The sequence below is a fragment of the Ictalurus punctatus genome, chromosome 11 (genome assembly GCF_001660625.3).
Source record: "Ictalurus punctatus breed USDA103 chromosome 11, Coco_2.0, whole genome shotgun sequence".
NCBI classification, from domain to species: Eukaryota; Metazoa; Chordata; class Actinopteri; order Siluriformes; family Ictaluridae; genus Ictalurus; species Ictalurus punctatus.
Genome location: NC_030426.2, coordinates 18,724,301 through 18,750,658, shown reverse-complemented (window position 1 = coordinate 18,750,658; position 26,358 = coordinate 18,724,301). Strand labels below are relative to the sequence as shown.

The window sequence follows — 26,358 nt, the reverse complement described above, 5'->3', positions numbered from 1 at the left end:
AATATATCAAATGTTTAAACTGAGGAAATGTACCATTTTAAGGAAGAAATAAAGTCATTTTGAATTTGATGGCCGCAACACGTCTCAAAAAGTTGGGACGGGGGAACAACAAAAGGATGGAAAAGTAAGTGTTACTAAAAAAGAATCTTTTACCCAGAATGGTACTTTATTCAAACTATCCTACCAGTTGGGGTTAGTGCCTCATTTGCGAATGTCGGTATCTTAGCAATGTAGACTTTGAAGCCAGCCTCAAACCATTTCCTTATTGGTGCCTTCGTACATATTGAAATGCTGCCTTTTTAATACGTTGACTTGTAAGACAGCAAGGTATCACGAGAGTCATCATATGTCATAACCTTTAATAGATTCAAACACACTGGACTACTGTTTCCTAAATAACAGCTAGTTGGCTGTTATTGTTAGTTAGCGACATAACCTGTGAGGTTGTGTGTTGGTAGTTATTTTATTTTTGACCACAGAGCCACTTCAAATCTTCAAACACGGATGGCATGTATATGTCAGATTAAAAAAGTACATTTTTAGCGATCTAAAAAAAAAAAAAAGACCTTCACACACTTGTGTTAGAGCTTCACATTTTAACACCAGCTTACACTTTGAGTCATTACTCAAAATTTCTCAAAACAGAGCAATATTTTCACTCCCCCCCCCCCCCCCCCCACAGTATAAATGGAAGATGTCAACATATCAACATATGAATCCATTTCATATTAGTAAACTTGCTGATGCTGTCAAGTCAGCTTGATTTTCTCACGCTCAGATGGTGACTTCATTTTCTGTCAAGGTAAATAAAAAATGTTTTGAATTTATTGATGTGAAAAAAAAAAAATCAGTGTAGATTTGACTTAGCTAATATTAGACGAGTATATAAGGAGGGCATGGTGACATAGTGGTTGGTATGTTTGCCTCGAACAACCAGGGTTGGGGGTTCAATGCCCGCCTCCGCCCTCTATGTGCGGAGTTCTCTACATGCCTTGGGGGTTTCCTCTTGGTACTCTGGTTTCCTCCCTCAGTCCAAAGACATGCGTTGATTGGCCTTTCCAAATTGTGTAAACGTGTATGCGATTGTGTCCTGTGATTGGTTGGCACCTCATCCAGGGTTTCCACCCTCTTGTGCCCCAAGTCCCCTGGGATAGGCTACAGGATCCCTGCAACCCTGTGTAGGATAGGTGGTATAGAAAATGTATAGATGGATAGACAAGTATATACACTATATGGGTTTGTGGACACCTGACCATCACACCCATATATGCTTTTTGAACCTCCCATTCTAGATGTAGTTCACCTTTACTGTGATGATAACCTCCACACTTCTGGGAAGGATTTCCATTACTTTTTGGACATGGAGCTGGGGATTTGTGCTCATTCAGCAACAAGAGCGTTAGTGAGGTCAGGCACTAATGTCACGTGAGAAGGCCCAGGATGCAGTCTGTGTTCCAGTTCATCCCAAAGCTCTTTGCTTTTGTTAAGGTCAGGGTTCTGTGCAGTCCACTTGAGTTCTTCCTCTCAAGCCTTGGCCAACCAGGTCTTATGGAGCTCGCTTTGTGCACATGGGCATTGTCATGCTGAAACATGTTGGGCCCTCTTAGTTCCAGTGAAAGGGGATTGTAATGCAACAGCATACTAAGACATTCTAGACAATTGTGTGCTTCCAACTTGAGGCGACAGTTTGGGAAAGAACAACATATGGGTATGATGGCCAGGTGTCCACTTATTTTTGGCCATATTGTGTAGTTAACATCAGTAAACTATATTTATTAGGGGTGCACCAAAATTTCAGCCATCAATAATGGTCAATTTTTTTTCTTTACTCAAAAAGAAGATTAAATAAGTCTACAATGAATTGGACGCTGGTCAGTGATCAAACCATTTGAGCAACAAAGGGGTAGTGAAAAATGTTGGACGTGCGGGCCCATGTCACGATTTCTACAAGAGATATTAGACAAGCTTATGTAAAAGGACTGCACCAAAGTGGCTTGTGTTATATATTTTTTTTTACTGTTAGCTGCATTTTTACTCCCTCCCCTCCTTTTACACTCCCTCCTTTCCATGAGCCTATGTTTTTTGGGGTTGACAAGTCTACAAGGAAATCAACTACATCTTTAAACATATTTCGTCAGAGCGATAGATCTTCCCGCTTTGACTGTTAGTCTGGAACAGAAGTATTGGCGTGCTTAAGCCAAGATGGATACATGTAATTCTGTATTGATATTTGGCCAAAAAAGAGCACTTTAATGGGCAGATTCGTTCTGATTAGGACAGTGCTGATCTTGTAAATTTTGTTCTGATTAGAACAAACTGCATGCTTCCTTTTATATTTTGTAAATGTCAAGCTACATAGTAGTTTCAGATCATACTAAAGCAAATATTTATACATTTTTTGAAAACCTAAACGGTGAAATGAGCATTTTCACAGCACGATTGACTCTGATGGTGCACTCGAGGCGAGACGTGTGCTCTCGCTGACCTAATGCGACGGGTCTAGTGCGCACTACGTCTCAGGTGTGCTGGAGTACTGAGTGTACTCCCTCAATAATTCAGCTTGGAAACTAGGCACAGTGACGCTGCATGACATAGCCGCGTAAGAACAGAAGCACGAGTGCAGCATGTGTCATATGAAAGCCACATCACTGAATTATTCACACACGTGCACTGAAGCAAGAATCACAGCAAGGCAAGGCAGGTCTGTGTGGAAGTTTCACAAAGCATGTTTTCGTATGGTCAGGTGCGACATGCACTGCATGGATATGCATGGTCATCTAGATAACCATGTTGGTATTCTGACAGGATTATATGTTCTCTACATCATCCACAACAACAAGCCACATTCCATGACACCTAATACTTTCTTCATACATGAGCAGAAATATAGTTTAAAGCACCCTTACCCTTATCCCTTACCGCTTCTCCTTTTCCACTGCATTTGGCTTAAGCCAACATGCATTGTAAAGCTCTGTATTTTAGGAACAGTTATCTAGATTAGATAACTTATCCATTAGATTATCTAAAAGCAAACACACTTGTACACTTTTAATATTTACGATGTAATAAATAGGATATACAAATTGGAAATACATGTGATTTTATGTGTACAATAAAATCAAATACCATGATTTTATTATTATTTTTTTTAGAATAAAGACCGATAAGCTATTCAGAAGTCCCACTCATCTAGCAGTCATTGTATCTATCTATCTATCCATCTATCTATCTATCTATCTATCTATATATATATATATATATATATATATATATATATATATATATATATATATATATATATATATATATATATATATATATATGTGTGTGTGTGTGTGTGTGTGTGTGTGTGTGTGTGTGTGTGTGTGTGTGTGTGTAGAATATTTTTATTACACACACATACATATATATATATATATATATATATATATATATATATATATATTATATATATACCCAAAATTCTTTATCTGTCTCTGTCTGTATTTTTTAACACATATAATAAGATGGTACACTGTTTTTTAACATTTAACATTAATCAGTAACACCTGGTTAGTGTAGCACAAAATGCTTATGCTCTTCAAATCCACACACTGTATTTAAGTCTTTGTGCTGAGCTCATGGTTTCATTTGTAATGGCGGCTTATACATCAGTAGATATGGGACACTGATCTAAACTGGCCGACCAGTGCAATTTTTCTCATATGCTTTTACAGGGAGTGACACTGTGGTGCTACATCATCACTTCAGGGTCCTCGGGTTCCCAAAAACATGCCGGTAGATGGATTGGTTATGCTAAATTGCCCCTAGGTGTGAATGAGTGTGTAAATGGGTGGGCACGTTGCCCTGTGACAGCATTTTCCCACCCAGTGTGTATTCCTGTGATAGCCTCCAGATCAACTCTGACCCTGACCAGAGGTTACTGAAGAAGAAAGAATGAATGGTTGATTAAAGCTACTACTTCAACTTAGTATGCATTTGCATTAAATATTACTTTACAACATTTAGTTTAGTAACATCAGGTCATTAGTGTACATTTAAATAGAATTGAAGCTTTTAGTATTAATTTTCCTGTAAGTCATGATATAAAATTTTAGGTTCATTGCCCACCCATACTTGTAACCTTAGTGATGGGTTGAGCATGAAATCTGATCAATGTTTAACAAGCCTGATAAGCTAAACAAGAGAAACACAGGTCTCATTGTATTTGGTGCTGTACTTGAGAACATAGTGATAATTTATGTAGGCTGTTGTATTCTCTTGGGAGTGAGCTGAGTCAAGCTGAAACATTACACAAAGGCCCAGACTTTCCTAATATAGCACATATAGGAACCGTGTGCTGGGTTGCAGGTGCTCTTTGGGCTTTTATTGAGAAGACCTACACTATGGTTAGGACTCTTGTATATGGTTAGTCATCCATTAAAGTCTTAAAGCTCCTAAAAATAAACAGCTCCATGTTTGTTCATTTTGGGAGTTGTCTAAAATCAGAACTGTAGTTCAAATTCTCATGCTGGATTTAACATGCCTTTTTTTTAACTGAATGGTGGATCTACGATACACTTCTAACCATCTTTGTTTTGTCACATTTTAATGTACATGTAGGTAATTCCATCTCTAATTAAGAGCCAATGCTTATTAGAAAACAGAACATGATATTAATGCATGAATTTTTTTTTCTAACTTGCAAGAGCTATGTTAAAAGTATACTTCATTCCATTTCATTCATCTGCAGTTCCAGCCCTATGAAACCACACCTGTACTAATAGTACCTCTGATTCTTTCTTTCCTTCTCCCTCTCTCTAACGCTGGCCTCCTCAGAGGAGCAGTCCGGTAAGCTCTTTCCCCGTCTGTCCTGGAGTGCTGTGCTCTCTTTTTTATGGAATAAGGTTCATGGGCAGCGCTAAGCATATTTCAGGGTCCATGTGGTGCTTGGAATTAATACTAAGACAGCCGTAGTTGTGGCTGAGTTTTCTTGAGTTGTTGTAGTGCCAGTGTTTTATAGGTCTAGAAAAATATAAGAATATTTTATATTTTATTGTCAGCATGTCTTTTTCATAGATAGCCTGGGTTTAAAAAAAAAATCATTTTAGAATAAATTAAGCATTTATGTATACATTATGAAAATATGACACCTACATAAAGCTCACGGAGCTACATGATAACTACATTGGTAGCTAACTACATAAGCCATGTTCATAGATCTACATGGTAATTATATAAACCATGTTCATAGAGCAACATGACACATACTGTACACAAGCCATGTCCATAGAGCTACATGACACCGGCATAGGTTATGTTCATAGAGCTACATCATAACTACATAAGCCATGTATAAAGAGAGCTACATGACACCTACATAAGGATGCATAAGGACATGTTATGTTATCCAAACTTCCAAAAAGTTCAGTTTTACCTATCGTTTACCAACGTAGGTGTCATGTAGCTCTGTTAACATGGTTTAGGTAGGTGTTGTAGCTCTGTTAACATGGTTTTAGAAGGTGTCATAGCTCTATGAACATAGCTTATATAGGTCCCATGTAGCTCTATAAAAATGGTTTATGTTGTTGTCATGTAGCTCTATGAACACAGATAATGTGAATGCCACATAGCTCTATAAAAATAATTTATGTTGGTGTCATATTGCAGTACGAAGATGAATTATGTATGTGACATGTAGCTCTCTATACATGGCTTATGTAGTTATGATGTAGCTCTATGAACATAGCTTATGTCTGTGTCATTTAAGTTATAGCAGTCGTATATGTCTAGAACTCTGTCTTATCGTATTGTACACTACATGTGTATACAGGTATAGATCACATCATGAAAGAGTACAGCCACCAGTTTAACCTTCTACCAAGCAGCTGCAAGTTTGAAAAGCAATATTTCTGGAATTTCATATTCTAAAACCAATACTATATATGAATGCACAGTGTTGGTGGGTCTTCACCCATCTGTGGTCTTGTTAGTCTTAAAACTTCAGGCAACGGTTTCTGCTTAGCAGTTTTGAGCTCTACCTGGTTGTTTTGTGTAGACCATGTCCTCAGTCTAATAAGAATTGACTTGGAGGTCAATTCTTATTAGAGGTAAGGAGATTTTTTTCACCTGTGAACACAACATAGCTGAAACAGTTTCCTTTGTGGTTTGTACAGTGTGGCCTGTTTGAACCATATTGGTCATATTGCCAACCACCTACAGTATCTTGCTAACCCTTAGTGGGCTAATAGCAGGATTTCCCTAAGAAATGGACCTAGCAGTGGTAGCCAGTGATGAATTGGTATTGTACTGAAACACAGATTTCAAGAGTCACTTCCAACTTGCTGAGTACATTTTCCTTGAATGGTGTTTAGACCAAACAGAAAAAGATTCTTTCTGCAGCATGGACAGACATGGATATGGAATGGGAGAAATGGACAGGGCTTTGCAAACACAGTTTGGCTGTTTTTAACCTTAAGTCTTGCCAGAAATATGGCAAGGTGTGAAGACTAAGAGTTGCTTTTTAGAGCAGATTTGGGAGTGAGTAGAGAATCATTTGGAGATTAATCTCTGTGTTATGGGTATCTATGTTAAAATAACAAGCAGTCATTATGTTATTTTCCAGAGAGTACTGTGCATGTTGTAGAGCAGCAACCTCCCACCTGTGTTTTAAACGTGTATTTTAAGATATATATATTTTCTCCTCGTACTTCTCACTTCACTTTTTCTGGAGGTAGTTTGTAAAAGCTGCTTGCTTTGTAAGACCTCCCATGGTGCACAGTGGAAAATTGCAGCTGTAGTAATAAATATTCTGGGTTATCTGTAAGGGGTTTGTTCAGGCAAAAATGTGAACAGAAGGTATCAGGCTATGAAACCAGCAGTTAGCATGGTCACGGTAAGTGTCCTGCTGGCTAGCAAAATACTCTATGCCATGTTAGCATTTTTTGGCTTAATTATTAATTTATTCACACTCCAAATCTGGAAATATATCTGAAAGTGTCATTTTACACTGCTTATGCAGTGTTTGAGTTCAGATATTTACAAAATCACTTCTTTTTTTTTTTTTAAACCTTGGTCTTTTTAAACATGAACGTGTCTTTTTCCTGAACTTTTTTATAACGGTTATAAACTTGGTGTCGTTTCTTGAATGTGGTTTGGGGGGGGGGGGGGGGGGGGGGTGGTGGTTTGGGTTTGAATGCTTCACTTTCTATTCTCTACACAGAGTTTATTTTAAGAGTGTGTATTACTTATTTGTCACTCTCTGACCAGGTGTCTGTTCTCTCTTCCTTTTTGCTGGTCACAGAGACGTAGCCCGGTAAGTGCTGTATTCTTGCTTTTTGGTTTCCTAATGCTCTCTGTAGTCCTTTAGCTGGAACAGGCCTGTGGTTATGAAGGCTTTGACGACTGTGACTGTTTTAATAATTAATAATTTAGCACTATTTTTTGTGTGACAGCTGTGCTACACTTTAAGTTCATTTGCATTGATGTGCTATGTGCTGAGCACTTTACCTGCACCATATTGACAAAAACACCCATGTGAGCATAAAATTGCTTACACTGCAGTGCATTTTATGAAAGCATAAGCAGTCATGTATGCAGTAGAGAAGCACAACATTATGATTATGAGTAGTAGTAGTAGTAGTAGTAGTAGTAGTAGTAGTAGGAGTGGTAGTAGTAGAGATCTCAGCATTAATACCATGAAAATATGATTAAACGATGTGGGGTTTTTTGTCCTAAAAGCTTAACTAATTACAATTCAGTGGCAGACTTTGTTCTTTAGTTTGTTTATCAGATTTAACATTCATATTACATTATTATTATTATCACCATTGATATGTACATTTCTGCCCAACGCTGAGCTTTACTGTTTCATATAAACCAAAGGTGAGGAAATTCCATACAATTAATGTTAACTCCTGATACTACTATTTTTGTCATATTTTTGTATTATTATTATTGTTACAGTAAGTGGAGTAGTAGTAGGGTTTGTAATTTTGCATTATTACAGTGGTGCTTGAAAGTTTGTGGGGGGAAAAAGTGTTAAGAATTTCTATATATCTAAATAAATAAAGACTTAAAGATTTTCACAGAAAAAAAATAGTCCTAAAAGTAGACAAAGAGAACCCAATTAAACAAATGAGACAAAAATATTCTACTTGATCACTTATTTATTGAGGAAAATGAGCCAATATCACATATCAAGTAGCAAATGTATGTGCACCTCTTGGATTAGTAGTTAATTTGAAGGTAAAATTAGAGTCAGGTGTTTTCAATAAATAGGATGATCAGGTGTGAGTGAGCGCCCTGTTTTGTTTAAAGAAGTGGGATCTATCAAAGTCTGATCTTCACAACACATGTTTGTGGAAGTGTATCATGGCACAAACAAAGGTGATTTCTGAGGACTTGAGAAAAGAGTTGTTGATGCTCATCAAGCTGGAAAATGTTACAAAACCATCTCTAAAGAGTTTGGTCTCCACCAATCCACAGTCAGAAAGATTGTGAACAAATGGTGGAAATTCAAGACCATTGTTACCCTCCCCAGGAGTGATCAACCAACAAAGATCTCTCTAAGCACAAGACATGTTATAGACTGTGAGTTCATAAAGGAGCCAGGGTAACTTCTATGCAACTAAAGGCCTCTCTTACATTGGCTACTGAACATCAATGGTGTGCATGGGAGGGTTGGAAGGAGAAAGTCGCTGCTCTCCAAAAAGAATGTTGCTGCCCCTCTACAGTTTGCTAAAGATCATGTGGACGAGCCAGAAGGCTACTGGAAAAATTGTTGGTGGATGGATGAGACCAAAATATAATTTTTATTTTAAATGAGAAGTGTTATGTTTGGAGAAAGGAAAGCACTGCATTCCAGCATAAGAACCTTATCCCAGCTGTGAAACATGGGGGTGGTAGTATCATGGTTTGGGCCTGTTTTGCTGCATCTGGGTGAGGACAACTTGCCTTCATTGATGGAACAATGAATTCTGAATTATACCAACAAACTCTAAAGGAAAATTTCCGGACATCTGTCCATGAACTGAATCTCGAGAAAATGGGTCATGCAGCAAGACAATGACCCTAAGCACACAAGTCATTGTAACAAAGAATGGTTAAAGAAGAATAAAGTTATGATGAAATGTTGTGGAAGAACCTGAAGCAGACAGTTCATGCGAGGAAACCCACTAACATCCCAGAGTCCCACCAGATACTGAAAGCAAAGGTTCACATACTTTTGCACTCACAGAGATGCAATATTGGATAATTTCCTCAATAAATAAATGTCCAAGTATAATATTTTTGCCTCATTTGTTTAGTTGGGTTCTCTTTATCTACTTTTAGGAATTCTTTTAGGAAAATCTTATTGTGTTTTAGGTCATATTTATGCAGAAATATAGAAAATTCTAAAGGGTTCACAAAATTTCAAGCACCACTGTAATTATAAATGTATGAATGACAAGAGATAATAATTAGCCATTGTTACTCCTAATGATGATGATGATAATTAGAATAATAAAAATAATATAAAATGATACTCTTGCCATTCAGTTGAGTGTTGAGCACATTAAGGAAATGTTGTTGCACAGTCCTAAGATTTTTAAAAAATATTTCACAAAACAAGCTTTTCTTTGATTAATTAGTGATCAATAAATGTACTAGTTTTTTTGTGAGTCAGTGTTTTGCTTTCTGTTTTCTGTTTTTGTTCCAGGCTCTGGCAAAAAGAGATGTGCCTAGTGAGTACATTTTGGAAAATATGAATGAGCAATTGCAGTTTAGTCTCTAAATTGAGCACAATATTGTTCTGTCATTTAAAATAGACAATGTAAACAGTGTGTTGGAGTCTATGTGGATGTTTTTTTTTTTTTTTTTTTATCATTATTGTTTTGTTCTTAGGTGAAGAAATCGAAATTGCACGACCAAGACGTTCAGTTCCCACTGTTGCTCCAGTCTCAGTCCCCTCACCTAAGCCTACACCTGCACCTGCACCTGTACCTGTACCTGTACCAGAACCTCCCAGGTAAACACACACACACAATCATACAGTCATTGTTTGGTGCACCATTGCATTACATGATTTATACTACTCTAAGTGGAGAAAAATGAAAAGGTTTAGATGTCAAAATAATCGCTAATTGGATGAGATCAGCGCTCCAAAGTTGCTTTCCGTCACACGTCTGCTTTGCTTTTGCCTTCTCTCTGTTTCAGTAGTAACAAATCTCCAGTGCCGGAGGATGCAATAGCCTTATTTGGCCCTCCACTGGAGACAGCATTTGAAGAGCAGAGGACTGAAGGTACAAAGAGCAGCCGTTAGTGACTGTGAAGTACACTGATTATTACTGATCACTGAATGCTGCAGATACACAACCATTCAATTACCTCTTTCCCTTCACATACTTCCATTCATGCACATTTGTGATGTTTGGATTTGTAAAGAATATAACGTGGGATTATACTGTATTCTAAATTGTTCCAGATCTGTTTGATACAATTCTGCATAGTCTCATGTTCAGATTAGTAATTGTATATTATCACCAAACACACTAATCCGAGATTTCAAGAACATAAATCATTAAACATCTATTTTGTCTATAGATGCTACTTTTTAAACATATTCTATTCTGAGAAAATGAAGGGAAAGTGTTTGAGTGGTTTAGGTCTAGGACAGGGGTGTCACTCATTTTAGGTCATTTTAAGGGCCATGTAACACTTGTAGGTCAGACCAAAAGATCCCTTTAGTAGACCAGTAACACATCAACCAGTTCTCTTAAACATGTTCAGCATTTAATTCATTAATCAGCATTTAACTGATTCTCAATGCACATATTTATACAGTATTTAAATATATATATTTATACAGTGTATATACACTCAACATCCACTTGAATAGGAGCAGCTGTACACCTGCTTATTTATGCAGTTATCCAATCAACCAATCATGTGGTGACAGCACAATGCATGAAATCAGCAGGTCAAGAGCTTCAGGTAATGTTCACTTTAAACATCAGAATGGGGGAAAAGTGTGATCTCTGTGACTAACTGTGGCATGGTTGTTGGAGCCATGGGCTGGTTTGAGTATTTTAGAAACTAATAATCTCCTGGGAATTTTACACAACGGTCTTTAGAGTTTACACAGAATGGTGTGAAGAAGAAAAAAACATTGAGTGAGCGAAAGTTCTGTGGGGGGGAAACCTTGTTGATAAGAGAGGTCAGAGGAAAATGGCCAGGAAGAATATATTAACTCATATAATCACTCTTTAAAGCCGTGGTGAGCAGAAAAGCATCTCTGCATGCACAAAACGTCAAACCATGAGGTGGATGGGCTACAACAGTAGATGACCACATCAGGTTCCACTCCTGTCAACCAAGACAGGAAGCTGAGGCTATCATGAGCACAGACTCACCTAAATTGGACAGTTATTCTTGAACTGTCCAGTATACTGTCTCAGATTCTTGCTCTTGGTTGACAGGAGTGGAACCTGATGTGGTATTTGACTGATTATAGACTTCCTATCAGCTCCGACCAGTCTGGTCTTTCTCCTCTGATCTCTCTCATTAACAAGGTGTTTCAGTCTGCAGGCCCTCTGCTCAAAGGATGTTTTTTGTTTTTCACACCATTCTGTGTAAACTCTAGAGACTGTTGTGTGTGAAAATCCCAGAAGACCAGCAGTTTATGAACTACTCAAACCAGCCCATCTGGCACCAAAAACCATGCCATGGTTTAAGTCACAGAGATCACACTTTTTCCCCATTCTGATGGTTGATGTGAACATTAACTGAAGCTCTTGACCTGTATCTGCATGATTTTATAATTATGCTAAATATTACAGAAGTGTTTTAGCATCAGATCTTTAGCTTGCTAATGAAGAATTACATGTTAATGGCTGAGCTTATGGACCCCTGTTTATTGCTTATTTCTCTCCTATTGGAACAACAAAGCACTTTTTGTGTTTCAAAAGATTCAGTTACAGTCAGTAAGAGGATTTTAGTTTAGAACACTGATTGATTCTAAATTTATTCATTGGGTTGGAATGAAAACATTATTGGTCCTGTCCTGACCCACGGGCTGTATATTTTTGACACCTCTGGTCTAGAACTAGCTTAGGTCTAAGCTCCATGATGGGTAACATTGCTCTCCACTGACTGTGTTGTGCCATCTTCCATATATTAGTGATGATGGAGGAACCTGATGTTTGGGGTGCTCCTTTACATGAGCCAAACCCAGACTCTTCTCTAGGAAGACCTTTTCCTCCAGGACGTAAGTTTCTGGTAATGTGGCACGAATTGTCTCTCGTCGGGATCATGAACTCTTTCCCTCCATACTTTCCAAATGGTTGTATGAGTAAAGAATCATCTGGGAATGTGGTTTTCATTAACGTTTGCTCTTTTGTAAGCTCCAGTAACCCACTAATTTCACAAATCCTTAGCGAGGAAAACCAATCAAACTCATATCCCTAAAGTCATCCAGTTTAGCCCATGGCTAAATCTCCTATGATGACGGTTTACTTGATGTGGCCTCAGTTGACTACTATGTAAAACTCTATTTCATATAGGTCTGGTCAAATAAACCCTCGATATAGGTAGGTGTGAGTTAAATGTCTGGATAAACCTATATACAGTGGATATAAAAAGTCTACACACTCCTGTTAAAATGGCAGGTTTTTGTGATGTAAAAAAGCGAAACCAAGATAAATCATGTCGGTACCTTTTTCCCCTTTATTGTGAAATTGCAACATATAAATATCAAGTGACAAAACACCCAGAAATGTTTTTACGGAAAAAGAAAATGATAAAACTTCCAATACCCAGCTTGCATAAGTGTGCACACTCTTTTATAATTGGGAATGTGGCAGTGTTCAGAATCAACCAGTCACATTCACACTCATGTTAAATACTAATTAGTGTACACATGCCATCAATTCAAGTGACTGATTACCCCCAAATAAAGTATAGCTGTTTCTATAGGATTTTCCTGATATCTTCTTATTAACATCCAACTGGAAAGGCCATGTGCTACACAGAGCTTACAAAGCAGCTATGGGATCTCATTGTTGAAAAATATCAATCAGGAGAGGGTTACAAATCAAGTAAAGGCAGTCAACAAGTTGAGAAAATATGTCATGACAGAACAGGATGTCTCTCGAAAATTGATGAGAAACTCAGGAGAAAACTGGTCAGGGAGGCTGCCCAGAGGCCAATAGTAACATTAAAAGAATTGCAGCAAGTTCTGGCAGGTACAAGTTGCTCCCTACATGTGACTATTCTTCATAACTCTGGTCTGTGCGGCAGGGTGGCAAGATGGAAGACTTTTTTAACCAAAAAATAAATAAAAATTACATCCAGTCTCCCAAAACCATGTGGAATAATGTGTTATGTTCTGATGAGACCAAAGTTTAACTTTTTGGCCACAATACCAAACGATATGTTTGGCATCAAACAGCGCATTACCAAAAGAATACCATCTCCATGGGGAAACATGGTTGTGGTAGCATAATACTTTGGGGCTGTTTTTCTTCAGCTGGAACTGGGGCTTTAATCAGGGTGGAGGGAATAATGAATAGCTGCAAATACCATCATTTTTGGTGCAAAAGCTTAAGGATCCTGCGAAAACACTTAAGATAAAGAGGAATTTCACCTTTCAGCATTACAATGACCAAAAGCAATCTTGTAGATCAACAACGGAATGGCTTCACCAAAACAAGTTCAAGGTTTTAGAATGGCCCAGCCAGAGTCCAGACCTAAATCCAATCAAGAATCTATGGGGTGACCTGAAGAGCGCTGTGCACAGGAGATGCCCGGCCAATTTGACAATTTGAGGTTAAATGCTTTTGCAAGGATCAGTGGCAAAATATTGCTAAGTCAAAATGTGCCAAACTGATTGACACTTACCCAAAAAGTTTGAATGCTGTGATAAAATCTAAAGGTGTTTCAACTAAGTATTAGTTTAGGGGTGTGCACACTTATGTAACCAGGTTATTGTACTTTTTTTTCCCCCTAAAATGATTATTATTGTTTTTCACTTTAATTAATAGGTTAAAGTTTTGCAATAAATGTAGAAAAAGTTCCGACATGATTTATCATGTTTTCTTTCTTCTTTTTTTTTCACATCACAAAAACCTGCCATTTTAACAGGGGTGTGTAGACCTTTTATATCCACTGTACAGACGTTTTATTAACACTGTATATTTGTGTTTTTAGTATTTCTGATCAAATTAAATGTCAATTCTACATCATTTCTCACTAGAGAGTCTAGGACACCTACTATCACTCTGTATGGTATCATTCAGAACAAATTGGTTAGGCCACAGGGAGTGAAGTGTTGTCATTCTCTGTGAGTTACTCATCCCATGTCCCAGCCCTCCCACCTTCTCCTTGCATCCAATGAGTAAGATCTTGCATATGCATGGTGCTTTGGGCATGGTATAGTCCTGGTTTTCTAAGCTAGTACAGCGTGGGCATAATGTCTGACCACTAGGGGGCATTTGAAAATGCTTGCTCAGCCACCCTGATGTCATTGCAGCACTCCCTCCTCTTCCACCCAAGAATGTGCCGACTTCCCCCCCTCCAAGCAACACTACAAGCCCAGATTCCTCCGGTAAGACCGGTGCTTCTTCATCATGTGTATGTTCCTCCATTCCATTTGTATGTCTTGTATGTTATGATGGTGATATCAGTATCTTTATTTCTATATGAAATACGTCATTTCACTTGAAGCACCATTTGACATGAAGCAGGGTCTCGAAGCACCCCGTTTCATATCTCAGCGTTTTCTACCTTTAATGATTTCTTCAATTATGGTGTCTTCACATATTACTGATGCAGATGTGAAAGCAGAGGACACTTCAGCGGACACACACAAACCCTCCATAGCAGATCTAGACAACATTTTCGGCCCAGCGGACTCCTCCAAACCTGGAGACAGTGCTGCAGACAATTGGGTCTGCTTCACCGATGAGTCACTTCAAAGACCTCCTCTACCAGAAGAGCCAGGTCCTCCTTTACCAAAATTTCCACCTCCTCCTGAAGAACCTGCCCCTCCTCTTCCTAAACCCGAACTACCAAGAAACACCACACCCTCTCCTCCAGCCCCCATTCTGTCACCCAAAGATCCTTCTCCCCCCAAAGTACCCCTTCCTCCAGACGAGGTAGCCCTGCCTCCTCCAGATGAACCTCTCCAGCCAAATGTTAAATCAGCTCAGCCTATTCCTGATACAGAGGCAAGGTCTGGCTCAGCCAAGACTCCACCTAGTGGTCTGGAGATAAATGCACATACAATCCCCCCACCCCTGGCCCTTAATCATGAAGAGAAGAACAACCCTGAGGAGGGCAATCCAAAAGAGGAACCAAGTGAAAGCAGTGCTTCACCCAAAGAGATTGATCAGAGCCCTAGATCACCACCACCACCACCTCCTCCACCCCCCACATACAAGGCAGTGGTGTCATCTCCTGGGCCTACACCTGCAGTCACGAGTGGAGGAAGTGGCAGTGGTGAGTCATAGATGTGCATAATCAAAAACGAACACTTAGGACTTAGTTCATATGTACACTTTGTTTTACACTCTCAGATGAAGTCATTTGCTACTGGCACATTAAATAAAGAATGACTCGATCTCAGGAATACATATGGGCTGAAATAAAAGAGCTTTTATTATTTAAACACTATTACAATGTTATTAACACGGTACTGTTTTTTCTCAACCACAGTGAGATGTGAGTCTGATCCAGATCTAGTGGTCATGACAAAACTGTTCAATGTTGTCTTAGTCACTATTTTGTTTTAAAATTGTCACACTAGTACTAAAAATTGATTTTCTCATGGCTTTGGCCCATGAAAAGTAAAAAGAGATTCTTAAGACAGTGAGAAGGCTGATTTTAAATAATTGATTTTAGAAAACATTCAATGATCGTGTAGTGCGATGTAATTTCTTATTAACTTAAGAATGACACATCATACTTATGATCGTTTTGTAGTTACAGTGCCCTCCACTAATATTGGCACCCTTGGTAAATATGAGCAAAAAAAGCTGTGAAAAATTGTCTTTATTGTTTAACCTTTTGACCTTTTGTTAAAAAAATTCACAAAAATAATATGCTCTCAAGGATATCAAACAATTGAAAATAAAATACAGGTTTATCCAAAAAAAATCTTTGTTAAATATAGGTGTGCAACAATTATTGGCACCCTTTTAGTCAATACTTTGTGCTACCTCCCTTCGCCAAGATAACAGCTCTGAGTCTTCTTCTATAATGCCTGATGAGGTTTGAGAATACATGGTAAGGGATCTGAGATCATTCCTCCATACAGAATCTCTCCAGATGTTTCAAATTTCGAGGTCCACGCTGGTGGACTCTCCTCTTCAGTTCAACCCACAGGTTTTCTATGGGTTTCAAGTCAGGGGACTGGGCTGGCCATGGCAGGACCTTGATTTTGTGGTCAGTAAACCATTTTTGTGTTGATTTTCCTGTATGTTTTGGATCATTGGGGCGGCTATGGCTCAGGTGGTAAAGCAGTTTGTCCACTAATCGCATGTTAGCGGTTCAATTTCCGGCCCACATGAGTCCACATGCCGAAGTGTCCTTGAGCAAGACACTGAACCCCAAGTTCCTCACAATGGCAGGCTAGTGCCGTGCATGGCAGCTCTGCTGTGATTGGTGTGTGTGTGTGTGTGTGTGTGTGTGTGTGTGTGTGTAAATGGGTGAATGAGACATAATGTAAAGCACTTTATAGAACCGCTAAGGTTGAAAGGCGCTATATAAGTACAGACCATTTACCATCATTGTCCTGCTGGATGCTTTCTGTCAGCTTTCTGTTTTCATTTAATATCTGTTGATATTTGATAGAGTCCATGATGCCATGTATCCTAACGAAATAGGTCCAGGTCCTCTGGGAGAAAAACAGCCCCAAAATATTTAAGAGCCACCACCAACATATTTAACTATGGGCATGAGGTACTATACCATAAGGCAACCCTCTCTGTGTGCCAAAACCACCTCTAGTGACAAAAAGCTCTATTTTGGTTTCATCTGACCATAGAACCCGATCCCATTTGAGGTTCCAGTAGTGTCTGGTAAACTGAAGATGCTTGAGTTTATTTTACTCATCATTGAGTTTATATTACTCTTGGATGAGAGTAGAGGCTTTTTCCTTGAAACCCTTCCAAATAACTTGTGGTGATGCAGGTGACTTCGGATTGTAGTTTTGGAGAATTTCTGACCCCAAGACACAACTAACTATGTCAATTCTCCAGCTGTGATCCTTGGAGATTTTTTGGCCACTCGAACCATCCTCTTCACAGTGCGTTGAGATGATATAGACACACGTCCAATTCCAGGTTTATTCATAACCTTTCCAGTTGACTGGAACTTCTTAATTATTGCCCTGTTGGTGGAAATGGGCATTTTCAATGATTGTGCTATTTTCTTATAGCCACTTCCCATTTTGTGAAGCTCAACAACCTTTTGCCATCCCACCACAGCTATATTCCTTGGTCTTACCCATTGTTATGAATGACTAAGGGAATTTGGCCTGTGTGTTACCTTATATTTATACCCCTGTGAAGGTCACGGTTGAATAATTTCCTGTTTCTAGTCACCCAGGTGTACTAAAAATAATTTAAAATATCAATGGAAATATACTTCAAATATATTTTTCTCATATGAATTCATAGGTGTGCCAAAAATTGTTGCACCCCTATATTTAACAAAGTGGTTTTTTTTTATAAACATGTGCAATTTTTTGATATGCATGAGAGCAGAGTATGTTTGTGAATTTTTTTTTTTTTTTTACAAAACATCAAAATAATAAACAATAAAGACAATTTTTCACAGCCTTTTTTGCTCATATTTACCAAGGGTGCCAATATTAGTGTTATTTCATGTTGTGAAGCATTTGGAAAACAAGTTCGTTTTTGTTAGTTACAAATTAATCACAAGGTTATAGCACCTATAACCAGACATTGCCTTGATGTTTTTCTCTTGAATAACTTTCTCTCAAAGTTAATAAGACAGAAGAACTGCAGCTTGTTACCAAGAAACATCAAAGCACAAATTCCTTCTAGCTTAGAATTTCCTGTGTCAGAAAACCCAAAGGAATAGCTTAACTCTGACTGTTGTACAGCACTGACACAGGAAACTCTTTCCAACTCTTTCCATACCGTACTTGCTAGGAGGTCAGCTCGCCTCTCAAGGCACGTTCACATATTTCACACTGACGAGGCTTAAAGATGATGTTGTATATGTATACGGCTGATCAGAAATGCATTATAACTATTTGCAAATGGCTATAAGATCATGTTATCCCTCCTCCCTCAGCTGAATGTTGTTTTAATGAGATGTCCTTGATATGCAGGCTCCTCGTCCCCTGTACACCCTGCCACGCCATTGGCTGCCAGCAGCCCTCCTCCTCCCCCTCCACCTCCACGACCGCCCTCCCGTCCCAAACTGGCTTCTGGGAAAGGCAGCGTAGGGGATGCGGTATGTGATAGCACAAAGCTTCTGATACACAGCAAAACAGTTAAAGGTGGCACAGGTTATCTTTACATGAAATGCAAGAAGCCATTCAGTGTGTCAGTGTGTTTTAATGTCTCTTTATTCTCCTGAGACTTTATAGTTCTGTGTGGTTTTATTTTTCCCTAGCTGCACGTAGTTTAGTAACCTAGTATAGTAACATGTGATAACTGGAAGCTAAAAACCTGTTGGTACTGTAGTTTCTGGATGTTTCTCCACCGAAGGATGCAGTGCCTCATGAAAAATGTGTGGTGGTCTGGGAAATGTTGTTGCAGCTGAATTCAGCCACACACACACACACACACACACACACACACACACACAAAAAAAATCTGTTTTCTTTGCCTATAATATACTTTGATAACTCTACTCTTTCCATAAATATTTCCCCTCAAAATGATCTTAGCTATTAAACACAGTTAAACTAATCCATGCCAGCTACGTGTGATTTCCTCACATGGAGAATATCAGCAAGATACTGACTGTATAAGGAAAACAGATTAAAGTCTAATCAGTTGGTGGTAGTTTATAATCACATACTAGCTGTCAAAATGTTCACTTTTCCAAGGCAACTACACAAATGCTACATTACTTAAGCTGGTTTAGGTTTACTAAGGATGTACTATCATTTAAAAAACTACTATACAGACAAGCTTTTTTGTTGTCAGTCCGCTTACAAGTTACATTACCAAGCTACTGATTGAAACTAATCCAAAGCAAACAGTACTTTAGTGAGGTGAACTGGTATAATTTTGAACAGAGCTGCAGATTAAGTTTCACTCAAGAAAAGACACAATATTGATAGCACCAGCACCGATAGGTTTCTTCTTTTCGGAACCTCTTTCCTTTTCTCCCCAAACAGAATCGACCCTTCAGCCCTCCCACCCACTCGTCAAGCCCGCCACCTTTGGCACCGCTGGCGCGAGCAGAGAGCACCTCCTCCATCTCCTCCACCAACTCCCTCAGCGCTGCGTCTACACCCACTGTCGGTAAAGAGCTCTCCGTGTCTGTGTCAGGTGTGACGCCATTCTTCCTGCTCGGTGTGTATGTGTTTGCAAATCTAATTGGTTTGCAAAGTCCAAAGTGACTGCCTAGCTGGCTAGATTCTAGACTAATCATTTGTCTTGCGGTGGTACTTTGAACATCCGTTTAGTTCATAAGTTATGTGCTTTATGGGTATTCTTGATGCAAGGGTGGTGTGTTGATGTCAGTAGTTCGCTCCAATTGAGTGTCAATAGTTCATTGTAGTAAAAGAATGAGCAGAAGACATTTCTGTCTCTATTTTAACATATTTAATTTGTTTGATAATGAGAGGGTTTGATTCCCGCCTCCGCCCTGTGTGTGCAGAGTTTGCATGTTCTCCCCGCGCTTCGGGGGTTTCTTATGGGTACTCCGGTTTCCTCACCGAGTCCAAAGACATGCGCTGTAGGCTGATTTGCATTTCAAAATTGCCTGTAGTGTGTGAATGGGGTGGGTATCCACCGCCTTGTGCCCCGAGTCCCCTGGGATAGGCTCCAGGCTCCCCTCGACCCTGTGTAGCATAAGCGGTACAGAAAATGGATGGATGATAATAAGAGTATGTAACTTACTTTTGTTGGACAGAGAATACAATTGAGTCTGCATGTGATTCATTACATGCAGATTGATGATTTTTAAACTGAACTTGTTCTGGGGGCAGATTTAAAACCAGCACTCTGTAGTTACACACAAATAATTGCAAGTTGGATTTGGAATGCATTTCAGGGTTGTGAATTTCAACACAATTTAGATTAGTATCATATTACCATAAGTGTAGGCGGCTGTGGCTCAGGTGGTAGAGCGGGTTGTCACTAATCGTAGGGTTGGCGGTTCGATTCCAGGTCCACGTGACTTCACATGCCAGTGGGCAAGACACTGAACCCCATGTTGCTCTCAATGGCAGGCTAGTGCCTTGCATGGCAGATCTGCTACCATTGGTGTGTGAGTGTGAATGGGTGAATAAGATACAGTGTAAAGCGCTTTGTAGAACCGCTAAGGTTAAAAAAAACGCTATATAAGTGCAGACCATTTACCATACAGTAAGTAGCTTGGAAACTAACACAAGAGTTTGAGTAGTGATGATGAATTGCAGTATGTCTGGTGCCTTTTCCATGCCACCCATTTGAGTTGTTTTGGTTACCTCCGTTCTGTTCATCTGTCACTTTCAGCTTGTGCTGTGTGTCTGTGTAGCGTGACCTTGTCTTGTGTTTAATGGCTATTTTTTTCCTTTTAATATTTGTTGTTTTGATTTTGAATTGCTTTTTACCCTTTGTTTTTGTTTTGACGTCTGTCTCGTCTTGTGTTTCGGGCTCACGTTTTGTCTGATGTTGGAAGATGACCTTTTTGTAGACAAACTGCCCAGCTTTGAGAGGCGAGCTGACCTCCTAGCAGGTACGGTATGGGCCTTTCCCGATCCAGTGGATGAATTTAATAGAAATTTAAGCCATGGCTTTCAAATGCTCATGTAACCTACAATGCATTTGAACCAACTGGCATAAGTCATCCTTAAGACATTAAAGTTCTATGAATCATCATCATAGTTCTATGAATAAACTAGCAAATTGATCGGCCATACTTGTATGGTACTAGTGAGTTCATCGTTGTCCTCCTCCCGTATTTTTCCTAGAAAAGGAAAAAAAAATCCCATACACATACACACCATAGATAATAAATCCCACCTTTAATGCCAACAATACAGAAGGCAGAATCAGCTTGGACATTTGACATCAGTTTTCACCATCCACTCATAATTCACTCCATTTGCTTGAAAAGACATTCTTTCATAGTACACACATCTGTCATAACATTGCCAACACTGACACAATAAGCTTATCTGTGTATCATTTATAGTGTGTCCAAAGAGCATCTGTCTCCCAGGACACCCTTCAGAACCTGATGGAGACCATCCTCCAGCCAGACACCAGACACACTCAAGCACACACAAGGCCTCTGTGGGTTTGACGTCTGATCTGGAAAGTAGCCCAGAAAGCAGCAGTGCTAATCAGTATGCTTCGCTCCTCTCTTCTGAGAGTGGAGTACACTTTACACGTTAGACCTGGGTTTAATTCCTGATTTCAAAGCATTTAGTTTACACCTGTGTGAAAATCTCAGATTCTTTAATGCCTCTTATTGCAAAGTGTCACTATTAACACATTTTAGAATGAAAATGAGGAACACACACATTGCTTAGGACTCTTTAAAAATGAAGCGCTCCTCACATTGATCCGTTTCTAAACCTTTTTAATATCATTCTGAGTTAAAGTATATGCTTTCTGTCCAGATTAGACAAAAAATGTAAGTTATATCCATCAGGCTTACTCTGCTCGGTCACTCATTAGCGCCCCCTGTTGTCCATCATCCACACCACAGATTTACAGTTTCCCTTCCCTATAGACCAGAGACATGTACAGAAGTATAAAATAATGTTTTCCATGAACATGGGTGTAACTTGTTCTAAAAGTATACTAGGACCAGGAATGATGACAGGTCCAAAAAAAAAAAGGTGTTCAAATAGAAACCAGGCCAGTTCACATTGAAAGCACCTATACTTCCATTTTACATTACATTTATATTTACATTTATTCACTTAGCAGATGCTTTTATCCAAAGCGACTTACAAATGAGAAAGATACAAGCAACTTTAACTGATTTTCAATGCATACTAGTTTTTGTAAACATTTAAGACCATGGTGGATCTTTTTGAAGTTTATGAAAGTAAACCAAGTGTGATTTCATGTTCTTTCATAAATTGGCCGTTATGATAGGGCTTCACTTTCTATTCACATGCCACCAAGTAATGATTGTAGTTTCCTTTTAATAAATTCATGACGCAATAAATGTGATTATATCACTGTGCGTGACACAAACATCAGGGTTTGCAATGAATGAAACCTCCTAGAAACTCACTCGTGTAGTAGTCAATTATAAATCTCCAGTTGCGAGATGTCCCAGTGGTCCCAGTGCAAGTTACACCTGTGATGCTGACTAATCAAACCTGGCATGTAGTATTTATATGGAAGCCAGAATGGAGGCAGGTGTGTGAGATTTTTCCCTCTTGCCACTATTTAGTCATTAATGATGCACACACATGCAATCACATGGACAGGGGGACTTTATAAATATTGATAATCATATTGGTCATTTACAGTATGACTAATATTTACAGTGCGGTTCATTCACATTTTTCATACCAAGCTCAAACTGCTCAGCTGACATGGAGTTTGAGTATGGATTGTATGGAATAACAATATAGTTCATGTATCATGGCCCACCTCTCATGTGTAAATGAATATTTTATGAATGACAGCCTTCCCAGCTGGAGCCCTTTGACCTAAGCCCCTGGCCCCTTCTCTGTGATGTTACTCATGCTAGTGTCCTTCTTTCCCTCTTTCCCCTACACCCTCCCCTTCTCATCCTTGTGCCTTCCCTCCTCCCTTCACACAGAGACAGACCAGCCCTCCCTCGTATGGTTTGACAGAGGCAAGTTTTATTTAACCTTTGAAGGTAAGTCAGGTTTTTTCACCCAAGGACGTAGCGCGTACACGCACTCGAGTCTTATCTCTCCATCCTCATTCTCGTCCACTTCTCCCTCCATCAGTCACTTCTCCACCCACAGAGACTGCTTGGTTTTTGGTCAGCCAGTGCCTCCTCCCTGCTCTCCTGCTCTCCTCTGCATCACAGCGCTCATCTGCTCATGTAACATACTGTAGCAGCCTGACCTTTCATTGGGAATCATTATTTTTCACGTCCGGCACTAACCTGTCATCATTAATTCAATGCTTTTGTGGCTTTAATCGTTTGATTTTTTGACTACACGGTTCAGATAATAACTGCATGTACTTGAGTTGCATTTAATGTTGCTTTAATCACCTTATTATCTTGGCACCTGTGCCCATGGTTGAGTTTATTTATTCTACATGCTGCATTTACACCACTAATTGTATGTGTGCATATGAGTTTCCATTTATTAGTTACTAGATTGGTATGCTAAATAAACTGGCATGCCTGTCTGTGTGTGTGTGTGTGTGTGTGTGTGTGTGTGTGTGTGTGTATGTATATGTGTGTATATATAGTATCTCACAAAAGTGAGTACACCCCTCAAGTTTTTGTAAATATTTGATTATATCTTTTCATGCAACAACACTGAAGAAATGACACTTTGCTACAATGTAAAGTGGTGAATGTACAGCTTGTGTAACAGTGTAAATTTGCTGTCCCCTCAAAATAACTCAACACACAGCCATTAATGTCTAAACCGCTGGCAACAAAAGTGAGTACACCCCTAAGTGAAAATGTCCAAATTGGGCCCAATTAGCCATTTTCCCTCCCCAGTTTCATGTGACTTGTTAGTGTTACAAGGTCTCAGGTGTGAATGGGGAGCAGATGTGTTAAATTTGGTGTCATCGATCTCACACTCCCTCATACTGGTCACTGGAAGTTCAACATGGCACCTCATGGCAAAGAACTCTCTGAGGATCTGAAAAAAAGAATTGTTGCTCTACATAAAGATGGCCTAGGGTATAAGAAGATTGCCAAGATCCTGACACTGAGCTGCAGCACGGTGGCCAAGACCATACAGCGGTTTAACAGGACAGGTTCCACTTAGAACAGGCCTCGCCATGGACGACCAAAGAAGTTGAGTGGCATATCCAGAGGTTGTCTTTGGGAAATAGAGGTATGAGTGCTGCCAGCATTGCTGCAGAGGTTGAAGTGGTGGGGGGTCAGAATGTCAGTGCTCAGATCATATGCCGCACACTGCATCAAATTGGTCTGCATGGCTGTCGTCCCAGAAGGAAGCCTCTTCTAAAGATGATGCACAAGAAAGCCTGCAAACAGTTTGCTGAAGACAAGAAGACTAAGGACATGGATTACTGGAACCATGTCCTGTGGTCTGATGAGACGAAGATAAACTTATTTGGTTCAGATGGTGTCAAGTGTGTGTGGCGGCAACCAGGTGAGGAAAACAAAGACAAGTGTGTCTTGCCTACAGTCAAGCATGGTGGTGGAAGTGTCATGGTCTGGGGCTGCATGAGTGCTGCTGGCACTGGGGAGCTACAGTTCACTGAGGGAACCATGAATGCCAAAATGTACTGTGGCATACTGAAGAAGAACATGGACACAGGGCAGTATTCCACCATGATGACGACCCCAAACACACCTCCAAGAGGACCACTGCCTTGCTAAAGAAGCTGAAGCTGAAGGTGAAGGTGATGGACTGGCTAAGCATGTCTCGGGACCTAAACCCTATTGAGCATCTGTGGGGCATCCTCAAACAGAGGATGGAGAAGCACAAGGTCTCTAACATCCACCAGCTCCGTGATGTCATCATGGAGGAGTGGTAGAGGACTCCAGTGGCAACCTGTGAAGCTCTGGTGAACTCCATGCCCAAGAGGGTTAAGGCAGTGCTGCAAAATAATGGTGGCCACACAAAATGTTGACACTTTGGGTCCAATTTGGACATTGTCACTTAGGGGTGTACTCACTTTTGTTGCCAGCAGTTTAGACATTAATGGCTGTGTGTCGAGTTATTTTGAGGGGACAGCAAATTCACACTGTTACGCAAGCTGTACACTCACCACTTTACATTGTAGCAAAGTGTCATTTCTTCAGTGTTGTCGAATGAAAAGATATAATCAAATATTTACAAAAATGTGAGGGGTGTACTCACTTTTGTGAGATACTGTGTGTGTGTGTGTATTTGTATGTGTGTATATATATATATATATATATATATATATATATATATATATATATATATATATATATATATATATATATATATATATATATATATATAAAATTAGTGTATGCATTTATGTGCTGGATCCCTTATTTACTGATATAATAAATTGGTGGAATTTGTGGACAAGTAGCATAATATGTTTTAATTTTCCTTCATTAGTTAATTAATTTATCTGAATTGTGGAGGCAGGCTTACGCAAATTTAGCACTTCCGCTTTGGTTGTAATAATTTGCGCATGCAGTTGAGAGCCCTAAAGTGACTTTCAGGTTGCAGTAAATCTTGCATAGATCCTCACCCCCCTTGTATTTTGCACTTTTTTATGTAGAAATGCTCCAAATTTCATATTCGTTAAAGCAAAGATACAAACCAGACAATCAGCTTGTAGGATTTTTGCAGGTGCCTTCTTAAACATACAAACCATTAGTAAATCAGGACTTGGGTTGCCAGGTTATTCAATATCCAGATCTAGTTACATACATTGTATGTTTTTAAAAAAAAGACACTTTGTGTGCAGTAATTAGGGTACTTCCACAGAAGGTGAAGTTTAAGCCTTTCTCTTTAATTCCATGTCAGGCAGGTAGTTTAAGGTACATGTAGAGCAAGAAGTAGAGCCAGGTTCTACAAATGGAGCCAAGGGGAAGGGATGTATTTGTAAGTTCTTTATTTGATGTACATAATTATGTATTTTTTTCATATTATGTAATTTATTTAATGTACATGTCATGCATTTACTGTTTTCAGTCATCTGTTTTGTTTCTTAGTTAGTTTTTCTTTCAGTCTTCTTTTTCATACTGTAGATCTCTAAAGAGCAATTTTCTTACTTCATATCTCCGTTACATCTTACTTGATGTGTGTGTGTGTGTGTGTGTGTATTCCAGGCTGCTCTCGTGGGCCCAGTCCCCTCACCATGGGCGCCCAGGACACCCTGCCCGTGGCTGCTGCATTCACAGAGACGGTCAATGCTTACTTCAAGGGAACTGATCCCAGCAAGTAAGCCTGCTGACATATTCATTTAACACGCAATAAATTGGATACAAAGTGGAATATTATCTGTGAGGAGTATATTAATATTCAGTGAGCATTTTGAGTACAAACATTTAATAGTTATCAATATCCAGTAGTTT

The 26,358-nt window shown here is 39.3% G+C and overlaps 1 protein-coding gene across 13 annotated transcripts in view; it reads left to right on the top strand.

Annotated features, from left to right (window-relative positions):
• sgip1a (SH3GL interacting endocytic adaptor 1a) overlaps positions 1 to 26,358 on the top strand; it is an 83,097-nt gene that overhangs the window by 49,839 nt on the left and 6,900 nt on the right. For 4 of the 13 annotated variants that reach the window (XM_053683798.1, XM_053683799.1, XM_053683797.1 and 1 more), the window contains exons 8-19: positions 7,283 to 7,294; positions 9,680 to 9,704; positions 9,865 to 9,988; positions 10,177 to 10,262; positions 12,140 to 12,226; positions 14,489 to 14,563; positions 14,791 to 15,456; positions 18,317 to 18,441; positions 19,337 to 19,514; positions 20,827 to 20,883; positions 22,936 to 22,995; positions 26,113 to 26,224. In XM_053683798.1, coding sequence (XP_053539773.1) covers positions 7,283 to 7,294; positions 9,680 to 9,704; positions 9,865 to 9,988; positions 10,177 to 10,262; positions 12,140 to 12,226; positions 14,489 to 14,563; positions 14,791 to 15,456; positions 18,317 to 18,441; positions 19,337 to 19,514; positions 20,827 to 20,883; positions 22,936 to 22,995; positions 26,113 to 26,224 — 1,607 coding nt within the window. The remainder of the gene's footprint in view (positions 1 to 7,282; positions 7,295 to 9,679; positions 9,705 to 9,864; positions 9,989 to 10,176; positions 10,263 to 12,139; positions 12,227 to 14,488; positions 14,564 to 14,790; positions 15,457 to 18,316; positions 18,442 to 19,336; positions 19,515 to 20,826; positions 20,884 to 22,935; positions 22,996 to 26,112; positions 26,225 to 26,358) is intronic. The other 9 variants (XM_053683800.1, XM_053683802.1, XM_053683801.1 and 6 more) reach the window with 9 other exon arrangements.